Genomic DNA, 27746 nt, shown 5'->3' on the forward strand with positions numbered 1-27746 from the left:
GTGGTCCTGATGCTTCGCCTGCGTTACTATATAGCTGCGCCTGTCACGTGGAGACTCCCTACATCTTGTTGGCCTTCTCGGAGTTTTGAAAGCCCCCCCAGCCCAAAGAGGGGTGTTTTCCCTTTCAACATTTCTAAGACGATACAATTAAACTCTCTCCTTCTATATGACTTAATGAGGTTCCTCATGGTCCTAGTGCAGGTCTTAAATTAAAAGTGACCATCTCTGAGCATTACCATAGAGCTCAGCCCCTCCGACTTATTATAATTCTTATTTTCTCCATAAAATTCATACGACCAAAAAATAAGTAAGAGAAACTGTAAAGTTTATTTTAGCAGGACATGGTTTACGTACTAAGAAATCCAGCTGAGTCGGTCGTGAGCTCAAATACTGAGTTAAATTATGGCATATTTGCGCCATTTGACGGAAGGGAGGGACACATACTATTTCGTGAAGAGCATAGGACATAGAGGAAGATCAGAGGACACACACTCGTGTCTGTGCAGAAATGACTCTACAGGGCTGCAGGCAAATTCACCTGTAAGCATCTGAGCACCAACAACTCAAAGCCCAGCGAAGGCGATCGGAAGACTTTTTGTAATTAAAAAATACCCATCTTGACCACTAGGTGTGGCACTTAATCTTTTATTTATTTGTTCTCTTTGTGTTGCTCACTTCTAGGACGTCTCAATTTCCAGTGTGCTTTACACAATAATCGAAAAAGCCTCTAGGATCTCTAGGATAAGTTTGGACCAAGTGAAGACTGCAGTCAGACTCTCGAAGCCGGCGTAAAGTCACACAATACCTTTGACAGATCGTGGAAATGACAGGACAATCACACACATACAAAAATAAAAAAAATAATATGCAGGGTGCTTATGTGAACTGGGTAAATAAAGTTTGCCCCTCTCTCCTCTTCCTTAGACACCTTAAATCTTAAACCTTGACTCTAGTGGTTTCATTTGAAATCACACTTTCATACACACTACTTTAACCTGACGTCTTTATTGTAGGAGTTAAAGTAAAACAGTGACAAAAGTACTTGTACTAAAATAAGTCACGGTGGCAAGTACCATGTTTCTGCTTTGGTTGTCTTGAAGAAAGAAAAAGTAGTATTAGGTTAATTGAACCACAATGTGTAACATTAAACCTGTCTAATTTGTCATTTCAAAGATCCCATCAGAAACCTGTAGAATTACCACAGGGCCTTCAGCAGTAGTCTAGGGAGAGACACAGACACATATACCACGAACCATGTCAGAATTTGAGGGGTTTCTGAAATCTTATTGCATGATCTTGATAAAAAGAAACTGCTAGTTTGATGTGATGTCAGCCATATTATTTTTTCACAAATGCCCGCAACGCCCACTCTACCATGGGATTTTCACCCTCATTTAATGACTGATAGCAGCATATGAAATGGTTTGTGTGGATATATACTGGATATAGTTTTACTTAATAAAAACAATACAAATGCTATATTCATGTATGCAGACACCTGGCAAACATGAGAAAGCATTCTACAGTGTTTTTAATACCTTGTATTACCAATATAGAATTGAAAAAGCCAAAAGAAAAGGTCTTGTAGCTGCTATAACTAAAACCTGTACTGACCTTTTGCCCTGTTGTTTGTTTATTTTAAGTGACAGACGTGGTGGAAAGGCTGATTTGCCACATGTCTGATGCTGGTCTGGATGTCTTACTAAAACAACATCTGAGACAGCACTCTTGAAGGTGTATGTGATAATTAAGGGCTAGTAGAGCTGTATTTTCATAATGTGTCATGGCGTTGGACCGGCAAAACCAATCACTTTAGCCGCCTCTTCCCATCGTGGCCGCCCGCCCACCCGCCCGCTTGTTCGCTCGCTGACTGCGAAAGTAAAGGTGACGTCAGCACTTTAGTCGTCTGGCTGGGAGCCTGAGCACTATGGCAGCTGTAAGCCCCCCTGTTCACTCAAGCAGAGACAGCACTCGTAAACGTGTCAGCTGATGGAGAGGTCAGAACGGTCCCAGCCACCGCCGTGCGAGTGTGAGAACGAGAGAGCGACAGAGAGATATCGAAGTGACGGAGATGGCGAGAGCCCGAGAGAAAGGAGAGACAGAGACCTATAAGGGGGGGGGGGAGCGTGACGGAGCGCAGAAGACCGCAGCTGTGGTGATCCAGATGATGAGATGAGGAGGACGGGCGGAGGTAAAGGTGGAGGGGGGCATTAAGCTGATTGCATCGTCGGCTAATGGAGGGTTACGAGTCCCGAGACGTGGCTGCGTGCAGACGGAAGGCACGGCGGGCGTCGTGCTGACGTCACACCTCAGCGTCCCCCTTTCCCCGCGTCCCCTCCCACGCGCGAGCGAGTCCACTGCAGTCCAGCGGCGGGCCACTACGGTCTCGAGCCGTAAAAACCCCTTCAGACTAAACACTCGTTTATCATTACGGCACATCCATGCGCTGCTTCGTGAAAACACAGACGGGACTCTCGTCCCACTCAGTGACTCAGGGCGCACATTAAAACTTCATCTGTTAAGGAAAGGAGGGTGACCACGTTAGCCTCAACCACTGTTCGTAATGTCCAGAAATAAAAAAAGCAAGCACGAGGTGAAAAAGGTTTCGTAATGCCGTTTTTTTTATTGAATACCAGATGTACTGAAACTAGCGGTAAAACAAGGCTCCTCTCTCACTCCTCTGAAGGCCATGAGGAGGTAAGTGACGTGGTCAGTGGAAGGCTGTGAAAGCTGAAGAGCAACAGGAAGAACTCGGCAGCTCCACGGTCCACAGCGCTGCTCAATAAAGACCCGTCTCCTGTGCGCCCCAGTTTGGTGTCTAAGGAAAGAGGAGAGAGGGGCAAACTTTATTTAACCAGCTCACATCAACTACAGGAGACACGTTTATGGCTGGGTGGTTGTGTGTTTCTGGATGAATGTACTGTATGGTGTTTCTTAATGATGGAAATATACTATTCTAGGTCTTACACATCACATTGCTTCTGTGTAAAATTAGATTAATTAGCATAAAGTACTTCATGCTTTCATCTTTAAAAGCATCAATGAATAGAGACAGAATACAGATACTAAAGACAAATTGCTAAATAAACACAAAGCAGTTTATTGAATTTCAGATGTGTGGCTGGCATGTTGTACAATGCAAATTCGCGAAGCACTCTTAAACACACAAAGCATTTTTAAAAAGAATGCTTTCCAAAGTTCAGGACACACACGTCTGGGAAGGCAAATGCAATTTACACTTAGCGGGCCATTCGACATATGTAACACACTCGTACACAAGTATGTGTACACACACACAAAGATCAAACAGTGACTGACTGGACCCCAAGCAAAACATCTGTGATGATTCCTAAGTGCAGGGAACTCCAGCTCGAAGTTAAGTTCACAAAGGCTTGTGTGCAAGTGTGTGTTATTTACTCTGCAGAGCTGAGTCACTGGACCCAGGCCCTCTTCTTTACGGCTGCGCTACCATCTACCTTGTCATTAGTGCTTTGAAGAAGAATGGCCTGATGAAAGCAGCCACTCTGTTAAACTTGCTCTTACTGGTTTATACCGTGTAAAGATAGCTCTGTGTTGAGGGCTGTTTGACATTCTTAGGGTTGTGCTCTCTGGACAGATCATTTGCGTGTGTAAACTACAGGGTGCAAGCTAAAGAGCGAGAGATGAGATCAGATAAAAGCTGGACGTATGGCGTGTGTGTGTGTGTGGGTGATGGAGATGTTCTGACCTCGTTCCTGCTGTTGTGACTCAGCTTCTTCTCAATGTTCATGGCAAGCATCTGGCTGCGGAACGACAGACTCTTGGTCTTCTCGATCACTTGCTGGTATGGAGATGTGGCATTGTTGCCCATCACAACATGGCCCTGCCAAAGGGAGGAGGCCAGGTCAGGACTAGATGGAAATACACCCGAGCCCTTTCAGTTCCCATGCAAATCCCTCCATGGTCGGTCGCCATCTCAACACGGGCAAGGCCCGAGCCCCATGGAGCACTAATTCCAGGCCACACCATTATAAGGCTGTGTGATTTAGGAGATTACAGAGGACCTGCTCCATGGTGGGTTTGTCATGACATTTGGATCTGCAGAAAGGCCATAATAACACAGCTGTCCAGCCTCAGTGAAGGACTGTGTCTGAGGTGGAACCTCGGAGTCCCCAAACTAAAACTTACTTGATCAATTATGTCCAAGTAGCTTTTTTGTCTACACAAATAGGAAGAAATTACTCCATTAAAAAGTTTGGGATTTTTTTTCTGACTAGCACCATCATTGACTAAAACTAGAGAGAACAGAGGGATAGAGAAAAGGAAAGAGGCAAAGAAACGAGATTGAGTGCGAGAAAAAAAGAGCAAGAGAAAAATGGTGAAGGGGAAAAAGAGCTGAACGTTGTTATGCTGGAGAGAATGTGATACAGGACAGAATAAGAGCAGAGAGCGACATCTCACCAATTTGGAGTCGATTTTAGCGTCCAGCCTGGCATTGCGAATGAGGTTGACGATCCATCTCTCTGCCTCCTCGGGAGTCATATTCAGCTTGTCTGCCAGCATACTGCAAATAAACACAGACTGTTGGGGCAAGTGGCTTACATGCTACACATAACTGTGTAAATGTTACATAGCTCATAGCATTTCATGTGTACACAGATAAACATACATGTAGGCAAAGGCATTATAGACCTGACCCGTCCTGTGCTGGGGGAGGGCGAGTTTGCTGTCAAACCTCAGTATTTGGAACAATATCCCAGGAGTGACAAACGCCTTTCATTATGTAAGCAAAGCAATAATGGTGATTTGTGCCAAGACTAAGAAGCCCATAAAAAAGGAATACAATTACATCATTGTGCTGAGATGGAGTGAGGTTGAGGTAATGATGACAGACAAATTGAAACGTCCTTCCAAAAGTGGAAACAGGATGAAGTGAGTGTAGGGAGTGAGTCCATTTGAGAGAGGTTGATGACGGGCCAGTGTATCAGGCTGTAGTGAAGGTCCACTACTGGCCACTCACTCCATCCACTAAGAACGGCAGCGTTCAGCTCAAAGCCACCAAGACCCATACAAGGCTTGAGGCTCCCGCTGAGGAGAAGGTGAAGGCATCTGTACTCTTTGATCAAAAAGCCTTTTCATCTATCCTTCCTTTGTAGTTTTCTCCAAGATCATCCAGATTATCTTCAGCATTGTAAGCCATTTCCACAAAAATTTGCCCTTCATGACGGAATATATAGAATTGGATTTTGGTAAACCAAGATTCTGCATTCTCATTTACCAACAAATAAGGTTTGCACTGTGTGCTTTGCTGCCCTTTAAAGCACTGCCTTATCTGAAATGGAATTCATTGTTACAAATCGTACCTCAGACGTCTGAATTTTCTTGTCCTTCTAACCAGTTTATTCACACTCATAAAAATAGATTCAGAAAGCAATAATTACACCAGAATCAAGTACAGGCACATTAGGCTCAAGCTTTGCAATTCTCCCAGGAATCCATCTCAAGATAGATCCAACCAGATCCCATGACCGATCGCTCATGAGTGGTCATCAAGAAGTCCGATCTACACATAGGCAAAGGCACCCAAGTAGCCTGCAGAAAACCACGCTTCACGCTCGCACTCCCATCTAGCAGAACTGACAGCTGATATCATTTACTCTTGCAGCAACATGCAGAAAATGACACATGACAAGGTAGATTGCTCATAGAGCTCATTATTTAAGACCTAACCACCACCAAAAGTGCCAGTTGTCAAATCACAAGGGCTAAGGTTGTGATGGTTAACACATGTCCAAAATCAAGCAGAGTCCCCTATTGACATTGGAGACAGGAATGCTTGTAGACTCTACGGGCTGGAGAAGGAAACATGAAAGCATGCTCTTCTACATCTCAAAAACGCCCAGCAGGGCACGTTGTGGACTGATTACCAATTACAGCCAAAAAGGCACAGGAAACCAATTAGAACACTGGGTCATTCAGAACATCTCTCACTAGTGCTGTACTTCTGTTAAAGAGAGGCAGAGTGAAGCTCTGGTCCTTCTCAGATGCTAAATGGTTAGCATCAAAGGTCGCTTAAAAAAACTCAAATTGGTCAAATTGTTGATTGTGGCAGATGGAAGCAAACATTTGTCCAGTCATTTGATCAGCAAAAGTCACAGCCAGAGACTGGATGAAAATAAACATGCCCGTGTTTCTTCTGAAGGGAACTGAACAGACGACCCCTTGAGCACATGCTCAGTCAACAGATCCAGGTCTGCCCCTGCCTATACACACACAAGTTGTCTGCATGCCCTGATCTAATTTGAACCAGGGAAAATGTACCAAATACAAAGGAATTAGGACTGAATCTGTGTAATCTCATTATAAAAATGTTTCTGTAGGAATTGTGCAAAACCAGATGAGATAAAGTTGATATAATAATTTAAAAAAAGACAGGAAATGGGTTGAAATGTGGACCTTCCATACTTATGGCCTGCCCTAGTTGTTAAAGGCCAGCTGTCTTTTCCTGCTGCCGGCTCCTTTTACGCAGGTCCTACCAGGGTCTTTGGGTGCGGGGGGTGGGGGGGTGGTGGTGGAGATCGTTTTCACATCAATTCCCTACATTCATTGGCTCCTCACCGCCGATTTATTCAATTCTAAGTGTGGGCCAGCAGGACCGGGGTGACCCGTCTCGCTCTAGGAGCCGTGTGCTTAGAAGAGAGGTCAGGCATTAAGGCTGGGACAAGCAGAGCCCAGGGAGAACACCAGCTACAGCAGTGCTCCCTGTTTAACATAGTGGAGCTTAACAAATGCATTGTTAAACACTTCCATATGAAGGCATTCCATGCCATTTGGAGAGACCCCTGAGAGTTTCGGGCAAAGCTGAATTTTATATTCCCCCCCCAAGATAAACTGCCTGCCATAGTTTCAACTAAATAATTATAATAGAAAGATTTTTACACCGAACTACTGAGTTTTCAAGGTATTTAGCTGAACATGTAGAGATGATGCAATACAAATTTCATTCAGTGCACAACTGGTTCAGTTGATTTGGAGAACACAACAGTCTTTAAATTTTAGCAATGGAAAAGTAACACAAACTATGTCAGAGACGTGTACCCACCAGAAATGGGTCTACCTTTTCTTTCATTTCAAACAAATCAACATTTCAGCAGAACAGGCCAATGGATGATTTTCAAGTAAAACCATGGAGTCACACTTCCACTGCAGCGCCGACATGGAATGACTCAATTACTCTTAAATTTACTATACTTATGGCCATTGCTGAGGATGAAAAGCAAGAAGGCCTATGAATCTGTCACAGTGAGCAGCTGTAAAAATGTCCTTGTTATAAAAGAAGCTTGAGACGCATGTAAATCTACGCTTGGGTGGAAGCCTTCCTTTATCAACAAACTTTATTCAATACACACTAAAAGGATCAAGCATTTTTCTAAGACTCAAAAAAAACCTAAAACAATAAATAGATAGTAAATGATCCCAATTCTAGCTACTACCTCTAGTACCTCTGAGCTCTACCACTAAGCTTTGTGGTCTTTAACAAGTAAACAGATCCTATTATCCTACTAGAACAAGACAGCCAAGACAAGGCAGACAAGGCTTCTAATCAATTCCAGACTATCAGCAGCTAAAGATTTAAGCAGGATCAGATCAAATTCCAGGTTGCAACCTTGACTCCAAACCTTTCTTGTGTTTACAGAATTCATTCAAAATATAGCAAGAACCAAGGTGTCCCAAGCACTTTTAATAAGAAACTAATGCCTATTATTAATGCCTCCCCCCCCTCCCCCACAAATGTTATTATTCTTCTGGTTATAGGTAATTACCATGATAATAATAATAATAATTTTACAGTTTAAATTTGCATGCTTATCTAAACATCCAATAAATAAACAGGCATTTAATTCCGGGAAATTCCTCTGTGTGTGTGTGTGTGTGTGTGTGTGTGTGTGTGTGTGTGTGCACAAACATGCAGACGTGCCCATGCTGGGCTTTAGAGGATGTCATAAATCCCCTGAGGTGGATGCAACCTGTTAGTAGATCCCCCGCCACTGGCTGTCAAGTGCCTCCCGCTCCACACAGCCAGGGAGGGAAACGCCACTGCTGGACAGATGCTCACAGACGCCTGGTTCTGAAAAGCTTGTTAAATCTAGAGGAGTGCAGCGGTGCGTGCCGAGGGGTCCGCCGGGCCGGGCCGGGCCGGGCACACTAATAAGAAGCAGGCGGAGGGAGACCACGGACACCCGCCCTCACCCGCCCTCACCCGCCCTCGTCTCCCTCTGCCTCCTTCCACCAGTGTGGAGAGGGAGAAAAGGCCACTCAAACCATCGCGTGTCTTCTCTGGAAACCTACAATGCTGTGCATATACCATAAAAACGGGCAATAAAGAGGAGCAACTAGAGTAAAGTGGTAATAAAACACCTGCCACACTCAAATGCAGGACAGGAGGTGGGGGGGGGGGGGGGGTGTGTGTGTGTGTGTGCGTGTGGGAGAGGCTGATGTACTGGCAGCTGGTCTCTGGACATACTTCCTCTAGCACGCTAGGTAATAAAAAGGGATGCGAGTGCGCTGAGAACACAGAAGAGAGGAAGCAGGAAGCAATGCCACATTGTGGACACATTTGGAAAGCTGCTGGTTTTTTTTTTTTTGTTTTTTTACACTTCAAGCATTAAAAATGTTTCTCATAACACTCAATATTTGCTGATTTATCCTTGGACGAGACTAAGACTGCTGGACCAGTCTAAATCTACGCTCAACAAGCCAGACGTTTACGGGCCATTTACAGCCAGAGATGTTATTACTGAGGCATTACATTGTGTAACTACCATGTTACTCAAGCTTGGCTCAGACCTTGATCCCCGAGCGATGTTTGGACGTCTCTTACCTTATGCTGATGCATTCGTGAATTCTGCAGAAGGTCTCAAAAATGAAGAGACGAGCGTTTTCAATGAAGTCTTCAAGACAGGCCACCAAGAAGAAATCGTTCACCAGCACCTTCGGGAGATTAGAACACAGATTAAAGATACGTAACGCCTAATGTTTAAAAATGGGATCATTAAACCTCCACAACACAAGGATTAGAAAGAATGGGGGCCTGCTCCTAACACGTCCCTGTTAAAGTTCAAAGGCCAGAAGTATGCTCTGGTAATTGTTATAAAAGGATAAAACCTCGATTTAGAGGGACAAAGGGGAAAAAACAGGAAAAGAGTGATGTGGGGCCACAACACTCCAAATCAACCACACATCTCGGAATTCCACATGAAAGTGGACAGGACCAGAACAGAACCAGGCTCCCCGGCAGCCGCAGTGGCTTCAACTTATCACTGTTCATCTCATCCACTGCCGCGGGGCCCCGTGAGCTGCACAGTGGAACCAATTTACACCACCACTGCGTTCACATGGATGCGCTGGTGTCTATTCACAGTCCCAGAGCCCGGCTACACACACACACACACACACACACATACACACACACACACACACACACATACACACACACACGAACACACACACACGAACACACACACACGAACACACACACACGAACACACACACACGAACACACACACACACACACACACACACACACACACACACACACACACACACACAGGCTGCCATCACAGCTGCTCTGCTTGATGAGATCCCAACTGCATCTACTGGCTGGAGCGCATTTCACCAGTGACAAAGCTTATCTTATACCAGGCAACAAAAACAAACAAACAAACAAACCAACAAAAAAATTGTTCACATCCATGACATAATTATTGTCATCTGTTTGTCAAGACTGGCTCTCAAACAGATTCAGTTTTTGAAAAGGCACAAAAATATCTATTTGTAAATATTTTTAAAGTGACAGACATCTGGAATTAAGTAGATTTGTTTATACCTTTAATAAGTTTAAAAGCCTTCCTATTTAACAGTGAACTACTACACATAACATGCCTATAATGAACTACATCTAGCCAATGAAATGACTACTAAAACTGAACTGGCAAATCTGTACTGAAGTAAAGTGCACAATCACACAAACCTTCTCTGGATTTCAATGGGATTCCCCAATAAAAGGGTAACAAGACGTAGTAAAATGTTTTCACTGTTCTCTCAGCCAGTTGCTGTTCTATGAACGTCCAGAGAAAATTATTTCAACATTAAGCACAGGATGTTAAAAGTCAAGAAAAACACAGACTATTTTATATAAGAATAACAGAAGAAAGAACAGCCTATGTTAACAGCAAAATGATACCCCCTCTCAACCAGTGACATGATTTATAAACATTTACTTCTGTGAGGGAACCCATTTGATCAGGCCAGATGTTTTTCATTCCAAACGTTTATCGGCAAGAAGCGGGGATGAAAATGAGACTCAAAATCACCCACACTTGAGTCTTTTATGTCTGGGTAGGTCTAAATGATCAAACCATTAGGGAGATCTCTATTACGCTCCGTATGCTAAGCGTACAAGCCTTCTGAGAGTGGCGGCAATTAGCACACCTGCCTGATCTTAGAGCAGTGGAGCCCTCTGGCCACTGGTCACCTCACTCCCTCCCCGCACTGAAGACCAGCCCATAATTAGTCGTTACTCTGATTAAGTATGCTCTAGGCATTACTGAGATACATTGACAACCAGTAAAAAATGGATTAACATGTAAGTATAAATGATTATGCAGTAAGTCAGGCATAAAAAACTCTTCTAAACTATTTTGTTTACAAATCGCTTGACCTTTTAAATCGCTCCACTCAGAACTCTTGTGACTGCAGGGTCTGGGGTGTTTATTTCACCCTCTCAGGACATTTCTGGGTTTAGTCACATAAAGACAAAGTCCAAATGCAGACATATACGTAATGCTATTCAAGATCTGGCCTCTGATTACATTACTAAACACATTTAACACTAACGTTTTCCAGGGTCAGGGTGCTGGGAAAATGTGGCAGGTTTGGTCATGACCACAGAATACAGCAGGCAGACCAGCGTCGCAGCCACGCTGGCTATGATAAACCAAATCTGTGGAAATAAGGGGGACCACTAAAGGGGGAAAAATAATATCCAACCAAACTTTACTGGAAAGACTGAAAGTGTCCGTCAAGTCCCACTGAACTCCTATGAGCACTGCGTCCTGCATACACCTGAAATGAATGGTATTAGCACTGCTAGCGTCGCTCTGCTGGCCCCAAGTCTCCATGACCATAAACACACACGTGCATGACAAAGCAAAAATCACGTGGTGAAATCGTACAGACCATCACACAAAGCCATTACAAACCAAATAGAAAACACAGACTCTTGGCCCAGCCGGAACCACAGCGGGCCGGAACCACAGCGGGCCGTTTCCAGCGCGGGGGCCTGCCCCGACGCACCAAAAGTGCTTCTTGTTAACCATCCCGCTGATGGACGCTTACTGGGCATCATAAAAACACGACAGACGGTGAGTCAGAGGCTTTTTCCGAGAGGCATTCTCCTCCCGGCCCATGACACACGCGCCCGCAGAAAGCGGCCGAGGTTTTCAGGACCTTCTCAGGACCCGAGACAAAAGTGAAGGCCATCTGTGGGCAAGCACGCCTCATGACACAATGCCGCTAATGAGTCCCACTCCCACCAGAACCCGGGGAGGTTCTGGGGCTCCCGCGACCAGGCCAGGGCCCCCGGCTACGCCCCCCCGGTTACGCAGCCCCCCGGCCACGCCATCTCTTATTTCCACTTGTTTTTAAGGAAACAGATGCGTGACGGAAGCAAAGTGAAAACTTGTTGACTTACTGTTGACAGACAAATCTAACTGAATGATCTTATTATAATAAATAAGGTTTACTTCATCGTTGGATTCTGTAACAGAAGCTTGGTGTGTTCGAGTAATCTCACTGCAGAATCTCTTGGCTTTCAGAAGCGCACAATGGCTCTGACAATGATCTCCAAATTAAGCAAAACGTGAATTAAAGAGACCTCTGCAACTTACCGATTCACACTCTCTTAACTTCTTCTGAGCACCATCAAAGTCAAAGTTCACATACAGGCATTCAACGAACTCTGTGATGGGGTCTCTGTAGGTGTAGGACTCCTTGATGGGACAGAGTAAACAACAACAAAACATTACTTTCTATCCAAAATTACACTGTTGTTCTAACTGAATGTGTGAGTAAACGTGTTTATCTGTAACCATCTGTCTTTAAAAAGTGGCTTTTCCTTTCTCCCGAATCTATAAACATTTGCGAGATGAAAGGTTCAGAACAATGCTTTTAGCAGATGAGCCCCACTGGGTTACGTGATACAGGTTTTGGGTCTTCCCAGGACAGAAATACCACGCATGTCTGAGAAACCATGAGAGCAGAGAGCAGCGCTAGCTGGCCCGTGAGCGCAATGGTCTGCATGTTTAAGAGATTACCCATGAGCTGGAGACACGTCCCTTATTTAGATTTCAGGGCCGCTGATCTATGAAGAAGCTACTGCTGCTGGATGATGAGACACTGGAATGCTACAATCAGAAGGTCCAGCTCCATTTATCACACTTAATGGGTTCAATACTCATGTGCCTGCTGTAGGAACCTGGAGACACTCTCGAAGTTCTCAGAGACGTGCGGAGAACAGTTCTTTTTTTTTTTCAACCACCACACACACTAACAGACACACCGCCTGACACACACAGACCGTTAGCAATTCCCTACTGGGGAATACAGAAGTGATGGTGGTTTTCAGATCGAATGAGAAGCAGTGTTGTGTTTATTAGGTTATGGGAGGGACGCAGAGAGGGCCTCTTCTACTTTAAACGACCCATCAAAGAGGAAAGCAAGCACTCGTGATTGCAGTGAGGTCTTCAGTGCTTCCCCAATACCCACAATCCCGAGGGGCGAGGTGGCGGAGAGGCAGTGCTGGTTCTGATCAACGATGACGCTTACGGTGAAGTGGCCAAATGAATAAGCACGAGTGTCCTCCCTCGTACTGGAGAGGGTCTTATAAACATTAGTGGGTGAGAAACCGTAGCCCCGTACCTGCTGAATGACTTTGACCAGATCCTTCAGGACCTGCCTACGCTTCCGCACGTCCTTGTTGGTGATGACAGCTGTGGTCAGATAGCGCAGAATATGTGGGCACATGGTCTGAATCGCATTGAGATACCTGGGAAACACAAGGTAGGACAAACACTTCAAGCACAGCTGTCTTTACTGACCATTGGAGAACAAGGAGTGGTTCAAACAAAACCAACAGAGAGATGATAAAAGAAATACATTTAAAAAGTCATGGTAGGTAATGGTGAAAGCATCTCTGTTCACTGGTCCCACTGTGAAGGGTAGAGAAGGAAAACCCCTAGCTAGATACGGATCACTGGCCACAGGCCCGGCCAACAGGTGAAATACTACCCACGGGGGACTTGTTTTTCAGACACAGGTCAACTAGCTGTAGACTGAGTGCAAGACTGAGCGTTGGGTAGCACTAGCATTACAACCCAAGACAAAGTTTCTTCTCTGCAGGCAGGGACAGACCGTAGCATTCACTCATAAGAGGGAAGAAAAAAAAATACACACACACACACACACAAGAGATGCCTTGTCATAAGACTGAGAGCTCCTTTAAAGGTGCACTTAACATATCGAGTCAATTGGAAGGACAACCTTGGTGCTTGTGGTATCTGAGCAAACATCTGAGAACCCCTTCCCCCAACCCCACCCCCAACACACACACACACACACACACACACACACACACACACACACACACACACACACACACACACACACACACACACACACACACACACACACACACACACACACACACACACACACACACTTCTGCCGCCACCTCCTACGAGCATCAAATTCAATTTAGAAGAGGAAGTAGAGCTGCCCGGTCCTGGTCAGCCCCTAAAGCCCTCTGAGGGGTCACACTGCAGAAACACATGTCGTTCTGGAGGAGAGGAAGACCAGTGGATGGTTTAATTAGCCGAAACAATTAAAGGGATAAGGAGGCCTGTGGCACTTCAGATGTCGGGGGCTAAAAATGGCAGCGGCTTGGGGCGGCGTGTGATCCTGGCTGACACGGCCCCCCCTTCCCTTTGTAGTCAGTGGCAAACCACAACGCTCCATGCTGTGTTCCTGATTAACTTACACCTACTCACTCGCCAGAGGGGGCTCCGATGGCCTGCCCGCTCACATGAGTCACGATGCCATATCTGGGATTCACGTTCCAACACAGGGAGAATTATCTAACTGGCCTAATGGCTCTCAAGCCACACGTCAGCTTAACAGACTGCCGAACAATTTCAAGACATTTGGGGTTTTAGTTTGATTGTATGAGCGAAAATTGCTATTATTCGCTCTAACAGTGGCTTGAGATTTAAAATGGGGGGGTGCTGAGAGAGAAGTGGAGATATGCAGTATATTGGCTGTAGTTTCAGTTTCATGTATTTCACAATACGTGTGGGGGGACAGAATCAGGGGCAAAACGTGCACTGCTGAAGCAGAAGGGTGTGGATAGTATTACTTCAGTATTATCTGTCCTGTTGGCACCTCAATCGTAGATCATCTTATGACAATATTCTCGCTGTAGCTGCCCTTGGAGAGAGTGCATAATTTGATAGCCAAACTTCTATATCATTTTCCCTCTCTGAGAACTTTCAAGTTTTTTTATTTTGTTTGTGTATCCATTTCACAGCATGGCGGTATCATCATCATCCTCCTCATCGTCATCATCTTCAGTTTGGGGGCGAGTGCTCCAACACTCGCCAGCTGAACTCAACCATCTTACGAGATGACTTCAGCTTAAATGTCAGAACAATAATAATATCCAAATGATTGGTTAGAAAAAAGGAATTTATCATTTATAGTGACTGTTCATGATTAATAACGCTCTTCTTCAAATTAAACCATCAATCAATATGAACATAACTCTGTAGTGGTAAATGATAATACGCAATGTATCCAAACACCATAAATTGAGATTCAGATTTATGGGATCTTGTCTAATCCTCTTCTGAGGCCACAACTCTAAAAACAAGCGCGAAATCAGAAATGGTTAGAAAACGTTTGTAATGTTGAGAGAAGAACTACAAAAGAGTGTGGCAAGCACAGAAAGACCCTCAACTTGAAGAAGTGCTAGCACAAATTAGCAGTGCCCATTCAGGAGAGATTAATGTAGCAAAGGGACCTCGCGGGTATACTTAGCACCCCAGTCCAACGAGCCGCTGCAGAGCCTGCTGGCTGGCCGTCTGAGAAGTCTGGATTACGGCTGCAGTAAGTGGATAAGGCCTGAGGGGGGTGCCACGCTGTGGGCTCGCCCAATGGGTCAAACATACAGCCCAGACTGACAGCCACAGGTCAGTGCCCCTGGCCCCAGCCCAAAGGAAGCAAGCGGTCACCAGTGTGAGAAAAGGGCCAAGCCTCACCGAGGTTTCCAGCCGGCAACAGCACAACTAGCAACCTCAGTCTATCCTTACAGCCACTATGGTGAGGTACTTATTACTAATTACTGGTCTGGCCTCCCTTAATCATCTGCTGGTAAGAGTCAGAGGACAGGAAGTGCAGTCGAAAGGCAGATGAACCTCGTCTTGCGTGTTGTGCTGAGATGTTGAGATGTACACCGAGCACAGCCGTCAGATCGAGCACACAAAACTGCACTATGGAGAAAAATACAGTCTTAAAGTAGGCGGAGTGTACATTTAATGTAGTGGAGTGGGACGTCCCGTCCACGCTCACGGCAGAAATGGCCTAAGCTCACAGGGTTGATGGGGGAAAAAATAAAGCATACTCACTTAGACCACTTAAGAAAAACAACAGCGCGGCCTTGTTATCGTAAGGCCTTGATGTCTTTTACATATTGTGGCCTGCAATAAAAACTGTTGATATGTCATGAGAAGCTGTCGTCCATGCCAGAGCTCCTGTTCTGGGGTGACTTTGGGTATTTTGTCAGCTAAGCCATCTATTATTCTTGGTGTTCATCAGGCAAACCTGACATCTTGCTTTCATCGAGGCCTCTGGGGTCATGTATGTTTGTTATTGTGTGAGTGTGTGTGTGTGGGTGTGTGGGGGACACTGGACTGTGGAGTGCAGAGTCAGCGTTTTCGTTTACAGACTGCGGTGGGCTTTCCGACCTGGACCCGTACATCATCCTACCTCATCCGGTTTTATTAGAACCAAACCAAAGCAAAATAAAATCCCAGAGCGCGGCCACGCAGCTGCCGAAGGTGCTTACTGTGGCTGGTAGAGGAAGAGCTCGATAATGTTGTCTCGGCCTTTGGGGTGGTTGAAGAAGACGAAGAGAGACCAGTGGATGAGCCACGTCCTCTGCTGTAGAGACTGGAGAGGGGAGCTGACCGTCTGATCCGAGGCAGGAAGGGGAGAGACAGAAGGTGGTTCTGGAGTCAGTTCTTCAGAATGCGAATAACAAACCCATTAAACAAACATAACATGGAGTCTCATGTCAGAAAGCTTCGGTTGACCATACGGTCCAATCAATAATCAAAAAAGGAGTTTAAGAGGTCATAGAATTGTTTTTTATACTTTTCTCCAAGCCAAAACTCCACTTCTCACCACCTTCCCTGTTTATTACAGTTTAAAAAATCTCAATTATGCAATTAATGTTCAGCTGAGAAGCAAACACGGTAGAAATAAATGGAGAAGAAAAGAGATTCTCTATAAACGCACTAAAGAAAAAGGAAGAGCAAGCAAGAGTGTGTGTATGAGAGAGAGAGAGAGAGAGAGAGAGAGAGAAAGAGAGAAAAACAACAGTAGCAGTAGTGGTGGTTATGCTTTGCTGAAACTTGAGGCGGTCAATATCACGACCTATGTAAAGGACTCCGAGCACAGTATTGAATTCTGAGTGGTGGGGCATTACATTGTTATCGATTGTCTCCCTCAGGCGGGTGAGGTCCTCCATCGCAGACTCCCAGTTCTGCATAAGGATCTCAGAGGCCAACTTGCCCCACAGGGAACTCAGCGCGTTCCGATCGGTGGCAGGGACCTGCACAAACAGCACAACGGACACACACCAGCAAAAACAAAGCACCATTAAGCATCAGAGAAAACATGCGTGTATTATTCAGTAAACGTCCACCGGTCCCCGCACCGTTCAGGGCCACCTCGGCGGACGGGGCAAAGGGGGGCAGACGTTGCAGCAGACCCGGAGTAAGTGGGGTTAAGTCCCTCGCTCAAGGGTGCAGGAGCAGCGGTCTGGGGAGGGCAGAAACATTAGAGCTCACAGCCCGTGCTCTGTTGCCCCTCCCTGGCTGAGAGCTGAGCCCTGTTCCCTGACTACACTGCCACAGTTGCTGGTACGGTTAACACTTTTATTTATTTACAACAGATGAACCGATTAAACCAAGTCTTGTTCGTGGGGACGAGGTCTGACTGGCAGAGAAGTCTGTCTGTGTTAAAGCAAACCACTGTTCCACACCAGCACGGCTCCGTGACTCCTTCAGATCGCCAGAGTAACTAGAAAGCACATTTGGCACATACGTGTGCACTGGTTTTGTGTTGTTGCTTTATTGGTCTTTTGATTGTTTATTTTTGCTGCAGCTCTCAAAAAATCTGAGCTGTCAAACAGACGGGGGTTTCTAAACATGGAACATTTCAACTCTGCTGACTTATCACAATTTATGTCAATTTCTACAGATTAAATCCAACTGGCCTCATGGTGGGTTGGTTTCACTCAAAATGAACTCCGCTGCACGAGGTTAAGTTGAAAAGGTCTCTCGGGGTGAAAGGTGAAGGACCAGCTCGTCTGTGGCCTAATGGTACGCATTAAAGAAGTGAGCTCTAACCCGGCTCAGGGTGAAACGTTAGCTACGTCAAGGGAAACGTTCAGTTAGTCAGCTCCAAGGATCAGAGGGTTCAGAAGGGTCACCAAAGGGGTAAGGCTCACTAAACAAACATTTTGGGTGCATTTCCCGAAAACTGTCCTAGCATCAGTATCATGGTAACAAGCAGAGTCAATAACACTTTGGACCACTGAGCTGCTCTTAAAGCTATCTTGTTTTTGGGACGTTTCAGATCTGTTTCCACAGTATGCGTTTCAATCATTAGAGGATCCCATAAGCTTACATCAAAACCAAATCATCAACCACCATCCCATTATGGTATGCAAACACCCAGTATTGGACAGCCAGAGTGGAGACCGAAGCCCTCTGAAGTGACCTTGCCCTGACCCCAGAACAGGGCATTCAGCAAGGCTCTTTAATGAAGTGCGCAGCCCCCCACTGCTGCTGTCCTAAACACATGTGCAGGGGCTTTGATCAGCTCCGTAACAGGGGCAGGTAAAACACGGCCGGGGGCAAATCAAAGCGGCTCCTGGAGGGACGCGGGAACAACGGGTCTCGGACGATAAGTCAACCGAGCTGAAGTGTGAGCGTGAGCTGCAAACCTCCAGCGCAACAGTGGTGGATGAAGAGCGGGCCGTTACAGGGCCAATCCCACAGTTGGCTAAGAACAAGTGCTTGACTGGCCAAATCACATCTCACACTCTTCACCTCTGAGCTGTGCGTATTTATGCCAGGACTTTTTGGTGCAATGACGCAAAGACTCCATGTGCAATTTTAATGTTCCGTTTAGACAGAGAAAACTTCCTACTGAATTATATTATAAAAACTGAAACGGACACTTGTCCAAGCTACTGAAATATGAGCTCTAGTTAACCAGATTCGCTCTTTGTAGAGACAATCGACTTCAAAGCTCCTGTTCTTAATTATGGCATTATAAAAAGAAATAAATAAAGAGCGTAGATAATCAAGTGCAGACAGGGCATCCCGTGGAGAGCCAGGGTCCCGGACTCCGGCCCCTGGCCCTCGGGAGGGGGAGGTGCCCTCGGGAAGCCCTGGTAACGCCACACGGCTGGGGGATTCAAGCTGTGAGGTGACTCAAGCAGGATGTCAGGGCAGGTGCCTCTCACAGGTCCATAAAGCTACTAAAATGTCTCCAGATATCACGGGAACTCGATCAAGGGCAGCTGAAGGAGCAGGCGTGCCAGCAGAAGGACAAATGAGTTAGAGAGGGGCGGGGCCAAGAGAGGGGAGGGGCCACGACATCATAGCGCCAGCAAACCAAGCGCTGAACACTGTTAATGAGGAAGCCTGTTAATGAGAAGAGGCATGAAGAAATATCTCAAAGTGCAAACCAAGTTTCCTGGAGAAAGTTTTTGGAGGAAACTGTACGCCGTGCCTATAAACACAGCACAGTGGAGGCAAGGAGCTGTATACTTACAGGGAGGGAAAATTGGAAAGTTTAAGTGACTTTCAAAGCAGAAACCTTATAAGACAGACCGGCGGAGGGGGAATGTGTTCGGTGGGGAGGGGACTACACCGCGTTGCCAATATAAAGGTCAACATTTCATTTCTAAAAGTGTTTGTTTTTTTTTCTTACTCATGCCCCCCCTCCCCAAAGTCCCTGCCTGCTAACTCTGGCAACGCTCCATGTCATTATGGCAGCGTTTTGCACACTGCCTGGCTTTCGGAACTGGCCATGCAAGAAGAGTTTCGATACCTGGGCTTTTCTAGCAGTTACCTTACGTTTCCACCGCTTCCCCAAACGGGCACATTTTCGCTGACTGACCAGCAACAATAAATTTACTGTGCTAGAGATCCGACACGACACTCAATCTCAGCATCCAATCCCCGCATTAACCCACGATATGAATAAGTTGCTCTTTTTGCGCCGGACCCGCGCTGTAACTGGACCTCGGCTCTGGATTTTGCAAGCCTGGTTTCCTCTGTTAAATGACCGCATTTCCCACGTTAAATGAGTTCTGGAGCCTAACCTCTCCCATGCTAGGGTCCATCTGAGGGAACGGCAGGGCTGACGTGAACGAGGGAGAGCGTAGGAACAGACCGAGGGTGGAGACTGAGGATGGAGGCCGAGGGTGGAGGGGGCCAGGCCAGGTACTCTGTGAGAAAGGCGGTGTGATTAAAGCCAGTTCGGCGTGGCTTCGCCACATTCTCTTTGTTCTATAAATGAGGGTCAATGATATAATGGCTCGAAACCATCCTACAGGAGGAAGTATGCAAAATCAGAGCTTTTGAGCAATTTGGGTTTATTTATACTAAGCTGCAATGCCATAAACAATCTTGGTTGCTCAGTATCGAAGCCTCATCTACTCAAAGTGTTTGATGTGTGTAAAATGCAAAATGATGCCATTTCTCAAGCTCTCCAGAAGTGAGGAGTTTCTCTCATCATCTCTAACTTCTTTTGTCCGCTTGGAGTAAATGAGAATGGCTTTGTAGCGCCATTCCAAAAGTCAATTGAGGGCAAAAAAGGTGAAAAACAGCTAAATAAAAGAAGCCTGACAGGCAGTGTTTACTGACGCCTGTGCTGCGTTGAGCGCCAATGCATGTTCTGTTTATTAGGATGCACAGTTAAGTCTAGAAACGAGAGAGATGAGAGGTGCCCGTCGCCCTAGTGTTTGTTTCACTGTAAGGCATCTGTGTGCAGTTTCTGAGTCAGATTCTAATGAGGAGGCTTTGTAACTGAATTTCAAATGGTTATTCAAACTACTTTAGACTGCAGCTAGACCTAGTATGTAAACTGTGTGGAGGTACGTGGTTCAAAACAGAGTTTTAACACGGGCCTCCTTAACACGAGCCTCCTGCTACTGCTACAAACCCCAAAGGGCATTCGGGTAAACAAATAAGCAAAACAGCATGACAAGGATTTTCTAAACACAGTAAATACACAAGCACACCATTCGTTCAAAAAACCTGACGTTAGGCAACCATCGCGGTCTTTGTTACGAAAGGTTTGCCTTTGCCCATAACACCATGACACGTTTCTCGGTCCAACACTAATGAATCATCACAGAGTGTGGCTCTGTCTGGCCGTCTGAATAATGAGCGCACATTACACGTGAGAAAGGCAGACTAAATGGCTCTGTGAGAAACGCTCGCCGCCGGCGGGGTCCGATAACTCGGCCGTGCGTGGGGCCCGCTGTGTGCTCCCAGCCCAGGGCCCCGCTTACAATGGGGGCCTCTCTCCCGGCGGTGTGGCCGGGTCTGTCCGGGAGGGGAGGCAGTAGCAGGTCGCACTGTGTCTATTCCCAGGCTTTCTGCCCACACCCCCACCCCACCCCCACCCCCACCACCCTCCGCCCGCTAGCCAGCGTCACATGGAGCCCTCTCCTTCGGACACTCTCGCGCGCAAGTTCATCTTTCACTCATTTCTGCAGGCAGTGGGAGAGAAACCACACACACCAGAGCCCGAGCAATGAGCCCTTTGTTTATTGAGGAAATAAGAAGTACGCATTTGTAACGTGGATACTGCCAGTACTCTCGGTGAACTGCAATTATCTTCCCCCACAAACCTACTTTGGTATTATCTGATTTCCAAAGTATTCCACTGGTGAAAATTATTTAATCCAAAGCCCTCAGTCTACCTCTGTCTAAATCTTTCACCAGACGAAAACAAAACAAAACATAAAAAAACAACAAAACAAAACAAAACAAAAAGTCATGCGACGGTTGGGGATTTCTAGAGGGGTTCCAAAGTAAAGTATCTCTGTGCCACATTTGTGTTTTGACATTTGAAAAACATTCAAAAGAATGTTAATCAACCGTAGAAGATTGCTTAAGGAAACGAATGTCATCATGAGTCCCACATGCCCCCAGAGATCTAGCTGTACAACACACAATATCGAAGTACTACAAATTTAGGGAATCCCAAAAGAGCACGACTCTGGCCACAGGCACATAATTAATAATGCACTGAGAGCAACACTGCCAGGGAGCGGACTGTGCAAAATATGGCACATTTCATTTTATTTCAGTCAGATTATGAGTTTATGAAGTCTGCCTCCGAGCCCGTGACCCAGTGTAATCTCCAGGTCACGTCACCGGGTTCTTTTAGCATCAAGGACGCACGGAGGTTACAGGCCACAGCACTCAAGCAATTACCCATCAAGCACTTTTCTGGCCTCATCCGGAGTACAAAACTGTTGAAAAACTCAAGTTTTCCTACCAAACAAATTAGGTAATGGATAGTTTGACTTTTGTTTTCATAGTACAGAGAGATACAGCACTGGTTGGTCCTGTTTTTAGGACTCCTACCTGTGAGAGAAAAGAATCCATTCATCACTGACTTCATTCATAAAAATTAAACTTTAAGTGCATGCGTAATACTCATAACTAAGACCACTTGGCACTGTCCAGTGCTGAAAACCAACAACATAAAGAAAATTTATTTCCCCAAAGAAATTAATGTGTTTCCTTAATTAGCACTCACAAAGGAACCCTTCATCAAAATAAAACTATTTGTCCATTAGACAAGGACTTACAGTGGACACACGTAATTACAACACTGTGAAAAAGAAAAGTAGCAGCCAACTTATTCAGGGTCATTATTACCACACCACAGTCCCTTTGGTCAAAATGGCCTACTCAGACAGCATCACATCAGTGAAATAGAGTCCATTAAAGCTGTATGTATGATTCGAGACCTACCAGGACCCTGAAGAAGTAGAGGTATTCCGCAGCTCCAGAGTAATTCCCACACTCGTACTGGAACTTGGCGTATCTGTACAGGGTGTCCAAATACTCCTGACGGAACTGCAGAGAGAAGTAAGAGGGGTCAGAGAAAGACCATTGGCATCTTAAGCTGTCCCTGACTGTCCTTACATATATAAATCATGTTATTTTAAGGCATTCCTCAAGGGCAGCAAACGCTGAAGACAGGACTAAGTTATAGGGGCTTCCTCAACAGCATGCTTGGGAAGAGACCAAGCCTGTCAGAACGTTTGAGAACTGGGAGCTCACAGCACGCGTGCCACTCCTCACTTCCCGGCAAGAGGCGGACATGCGAGCTGGAGGTTAGGGGCGTGAGCCCACGAGCAGAAGAGCCCAAGAGCATGTGGCCCTTCAGGGGCCCAGCTGGAGGGCTGTAAATGCACATAGCCCCTGCATTAGCGCAGTACAGGCCCTGGGGCCTGTGAATTGAGGTACACTGAGGACAGGCCCCAGGTCAGTGGGATGCCGGGCTGAGGGGGGAGTGCCGTCCCGTCAAATATAGAATCCCCAAGCATTTTTGCGGCCAGATCCATGGGTCCCGAGCTGTTTAGTTTATTCTTAACAATTCACCACAGAAAGTAAATGTCCGCAGAAATTTCTGCAAGCCATAAAAACCACGAAAATGAGTTAAGGTTTTGGGAAGTCATTTAACGTCTCCAAGCTCAGTGCTGCCCCTCCCACTGGCCCCCCAAAACAAGGCTGGGTTCACAGAGGAGTCATGAGAATTCCACAGAGGAGACAGTGGAGTTACTTACACCATGCTTCTCAGCCAAGTAGTCAAACAGCATACGCCCGTCCCTGGAACAGAGGGGAAGAAAAGCCTTCTGTGGTGAGCAAGGCCTTTTTAGAGGTTACGGCAATTTCTTGTTGTTGTAATCAGCTTAAGGAACTTTTCTTTTAGTATAAGAGAGAAAACAGGAAAATTAATTAATTAATCAAAGTCTTCAGACTGCATAATTTATATTACAAAGATCATTGCCTCAAAGTCAAAATGAACATGCATAAAAACTAGAAGTGAAAATGACACAAAGGCAAGTGGCAGAAAATGGCAGCAACCCAGCTGGCTGGCCCGAGCGAGGAGCTGCTGCCGCTCGCGTGACTGGCCAATCCGGGACTTGTAGCAGATGAAGAGGTAGAGGGGCTGGTAACCATGTTTTCTGAACCCCCACCCGCACCAAATGTGGCCGGCTACTGACGAAACCCTGCGCCACTGCACACACCAGACAGAAAGAGGAGGTGGCGAGTTTATTTTATTTGAGGGGAGTTTCAAAGGCTGTTTATAAAGGCTCCTGTTGCACTGCTCCTGTGAAATTATACCGTCATCCAACAGATGCAGGAACGCTGTGCAGACAACACACACACCTACTGGCCATGGGAATCTTAGATCCAACTTCCAGCCTTCACGGCCACAGAGCCTTCATGCCTAACTTATTTGCCAGCTCATGTCAGCCCGTGTGCGGGTGTGAAATAGCAGGAGAGACCATAGACCTCCAGTCAATCTGCTGCCGGCAGCTTGACCTTAAGACAGTGATCCCAAGACAGCATCAGCCTCCCAATGGTGGTAAAGGTGCTGCAGCAGAATGGGGGGAAACCACAGTCCTCAGCAGTATATCACAACTAATCTATCCATCCATCCATCCATCATATGGGCCCTAGTGCACATCTCACCACTAGGCCACTTGCTTAACAAGATCAGCTCTGAATGACAGCCTGTCCTATAGCTGGCTCAAGCATAGGTAGACACACACACAAATGACTGAGTGGACACAAAAACACAGCAATTAGCTCACAGAAACAAAGAAATACAAGTCCTGTTCCATGTTTTCTTGCTGCCTTTCAACTTGTAAAACACCAGACACCAAAAATGTCCCCTTGAAACCCTAAATATTCAGATCGAAGAAGTAAACCTCAAAGGCTCCTCGTTAATTAGGAGCAGACAAGCGTCTGAGCAGTTTAATTAAAACTGCGTCCGCTTCTTAAGCCGCAGTTTAATCCTCGATGGCGATAAACGTGTTTTGGAGAAACGAAAAGCAAAAAGATGTCTACTGCGCCTACCACCTACCAAGGTACCTCACAAGAGGCAGAGAGGCAGCCCACAAACTTCCATTTGGCACAATTTCCTGAGAAAATACAGGCCAAAGGAAACAAAGTGACTCATTGTATCAGGTTCAAAACAAGACTGAATGAACCACTGCTTGTGTTGCACACATGGAAAAAAAAAGAGCCGTACTGAACAGTGACTGCATCATGTTACAGATGGGCAAGGACAAAACTTGTCCACTGCTCCATGGTTTCTCCATGTGAACAAGAAGCACTGACAAACAACTCCAGCAGTCTCCCTTACCTTAGGACTGCAAACAAAAAGAGGGTCAGATGACTATAGGAAAGTCACCAAAAATGAAGCAGCGCATCAAATGACCAAAATGACTCATTTAAAAATATGAATAATAACCTGATCAGATGCAGTCATGTTCAACATATTGCAAAATAAGAAAAATCCCAGAGCAAACAAAATAAAATGAGATATGAGACAACCATTATACAGGAAAGCATTTATCAAAGCCCAATAAATAAACAAAAAAGCCAAATAACCCGTAGTGTCTTTACTAACCCTAATACTATACAAGCCATGGACATGTCTGTCTCTGAGGTTTTAAATTTAGTGTGCTGTGCTGGTCCAAGGACAATACTGCACTGATTTATAAAACTCATACAATAAATGTTCCATAATACCTAAAAGAAATTCTAATAAATTTTGCAACCAAACAAAAATCTGCCTGACTGCAAACTGACAGGACTGGTTGTTGGCGTGATGGGTCAAGGTGGTTTTAGAAATAAGTACACTTCATAAAATAGACATGTTTCTTTCAAACTTGAGATCAGCTGATGGACAGAACAGTCACTGATAAACCAAAGACCATCCTGTCAAAGACCTAAGAAAAGAATAAACAGGAGTTTAACCAAATATTTTAATTATGGAAAAGTCAGGCAAGTCAAGTTATGGCACCAAAAAAATACATCCCCAGGTTCTACTTGTGTGTTGTATAAGCTGGAAAACTGAAATCATTAGTGAGTGCAATTCAGAGGCCAATTCCAATCTCACATGATTTTGACTGCAAAACTCAGCTAACAACCACCATCAATGCACCTTAACTAAAAGCAGCTGTCAAATGGATGCTTCACTGTACATTAAAAACCAACAGCTGTTCATACAGTAAGAAAAGTTGTTTAAAAATAAAGATTTAACAAAATAAACATTGTAAATGTATGCATATATGAATTATTACTATTGCTGTTATTACTGCATAATATCTATAAATTTGCAGAATTAAACCACACAGGCATTATAAGAGCATAAATTCAAACTATGTCTATTGGGAATATTTCAGTTGCTTTAAGGAAAATTGTGGGGAAAGATCAGACAAAATAACCATGCTCAATTACGGATGAATAAATTCTGAAAATATTAAAACACGACTGTAAATCTGTCATAATCCTTCTGACTGTGCAGCATCCCAGAGACTCATAAATGACTTAACCAGAGTCTGAATGTTTCTGCTTTCCACTGGAACCTGAACTGTTGTTTGTCTTTGTCAGTACAATTTAGTATACTCAGATATAAACCATTCACAAAATAAACTTCCTTGTGATTACTCTTCAATTTCTTCACCTGGAAAACAAGTTCTAACATTTCTCATCATTGATGCAACAGAAGCCTGCTAATGAACCCAAATGCACTATTTGAAACAGGGACGAGCCTAAAGTGTAAGATTTCTAGTCTAGTCTAGTCTAATCCCCCAGGTTTTTTAACTATATTTGGGAAGACGTTTACAAATTAGTATCTTTCAATGTTGAAATCTCTCTTAAATCTAAAAGCTAATTTTTAAATAAAACTACTAGCAAGCCATCTAAACCTCTACCTTTTGGAGTTATTATTGTCTAGGCAAATACAATTTTCAAAACAGGATTTTGCAATCACTAAATTAACTACGAATGAAAGAAACAGGACAGATTATGGATTTAAGGTGCATAATTCTATACACGAAAACAGTTACAAAAATTGCTTTAAAGCATCAATAAACAATTGATGCAAAAGCAATCAATATACACACACACACACAAACAAATAAATATAAAGATTGTGGAGTTGTAAGATGCATCACATGCATGCTTGTCTGCAGCATCACTAACCTCGTTGACTGCATTTGTCTGGTGGTCTCTGGGTCCTCAAACATTTTAACAATAGGCTCCGTCTCAGACTGAAGTTGTTTGAGCTGAGCTACTACTGCTGTCCTCTTCTCTCTCAGGGCTGAAAAACATGGGACAAACTGAATCGTAAATTCACTTCAATTCAACTGAAAATCTCATTGTGTATTACAATAAGATCACAAGAAAGTCTTAGTCATCACTAAGGATGGTTCTGTTGTACCAGTATACTTTAATATATAATATATATGCAGCTCACAGTTTGGTATTTCCTTGTCAAGGAACAAACTCTTGTAGACGTCCATGGCGAAGTCCACCATGTTGGTCTCACTGAGAAGATCAAGCTTCCCGTGTAGAAGCTCAGTCTCATTATATATCTGTTAAGGAGGGGAATGTAAATAGCATTATTCAGAGAGAATAGAGAGATTCAATCAGATGGCCCAGCACAGTAACACGGTACGATAGCTGTATACACGATAACGCATGCTTACACTGTGTTGCTAAAGTATGGGTAATTACCATTTAGTTAGCTATTCAAAAACGTTTCTTTGAGTTTATTAACGTAATCTCAGAAGGTTTTGCGAACTGCAAAGACATCATACAAGTTTACAGCCTGTCAGCAAGAGAACCAGTTATGGCTCAACAGGACCGCACACGTGCCAAGGAAATAAACGCTTCGATCGCATCGGTTTCTGACATGAGCAACTTCTAATTCAAGTCTTCGAATTGAAATGCGATTTGTATGTACCTCTTTAACAGACAGGAATTCCAACAATGGAAAAACAAGATGTCTATCCAAAAATTGAGCAATTTTGGTAGTTAGGTCGTACTCCGCCATGTTGGTCACGGAAAAGGATCTGATTCAAAACGACGAAGCTTTATTCGTCTTCTGCGCGTTTACAGTTTCAACGCGTCGGATGGTTTAGTTTTGGAGGGGCAAAAGGATGTAAGAGGTGAAGTGTAAAATTAATCAATTAATGAAATATCAATGCACCTCAAACAGAAACGGGCTTTAATGTGTTTGATGTGGATGTGGCGGCTTTTCGCATGCAGATTGTAAAATCAGATTCTCTAAAACCAGGAGAGACTAATATG

At 44.9% G+C, this 27746-nt stretch overlaps 1 protein-coding gene across 1 annotated transcript; it reads right to left on the minus strand.

Moving 5' to 3' along the window:
- Positions 1 to 2599: 2599 nt before the first annotated feature.
- On the minus strand, positions 2600 to 27523 carry eif3ea (eukaryotic translation initiation factor 3, subunit E, a). The gene is made up of 13 exons (XM_076971628.1): positions 27400 to 27523; positions 26911 to 27028; positions 26637 to 26754; positions 23201 to 23243; positions 22383 to 22487; positions 16799 to 16924; positions 16157 to 16281; positions 12958 to 13084; positions 11928 to 12029; positions 8861 to 8970; positions 4441 to 4543; positions 3728 to 3862; positions 2600 to 2818 (listed from the first exon to the last, which is right to left on the minus strand). The coding sequence occupies exons 1-13, from the start codon at positions 27487 to 27489 to the stop codon at positions 2780 to 2782; spliced, it is 1341 nt and encodes a 446-aa protein (XP_076827743.1). The 5' UTR covers positions 27490 to 27523; the 3' UTR covers positions 2600 to 2779.
- Positions 27524 to 27746: the final 223 nt, after the last annotated feature.

Source organism: Brachyhypopomus gauderio, chromosome 13 (assembly GCF_052324685.1).
Source record: "Brachyhypopomus gauderio isolate BG-103 chromosome 13, BGAUD_0.2, whole genome shotgun sequence".
NCBI classification, from domain to species: domain Eukaryota; kingdom Metazoa; phylum Chordata; class Actinopteri; order Gymnotiformes; family Hypopomidae; genus Brachyhypopomus; species Brachyhypopomus gauderio.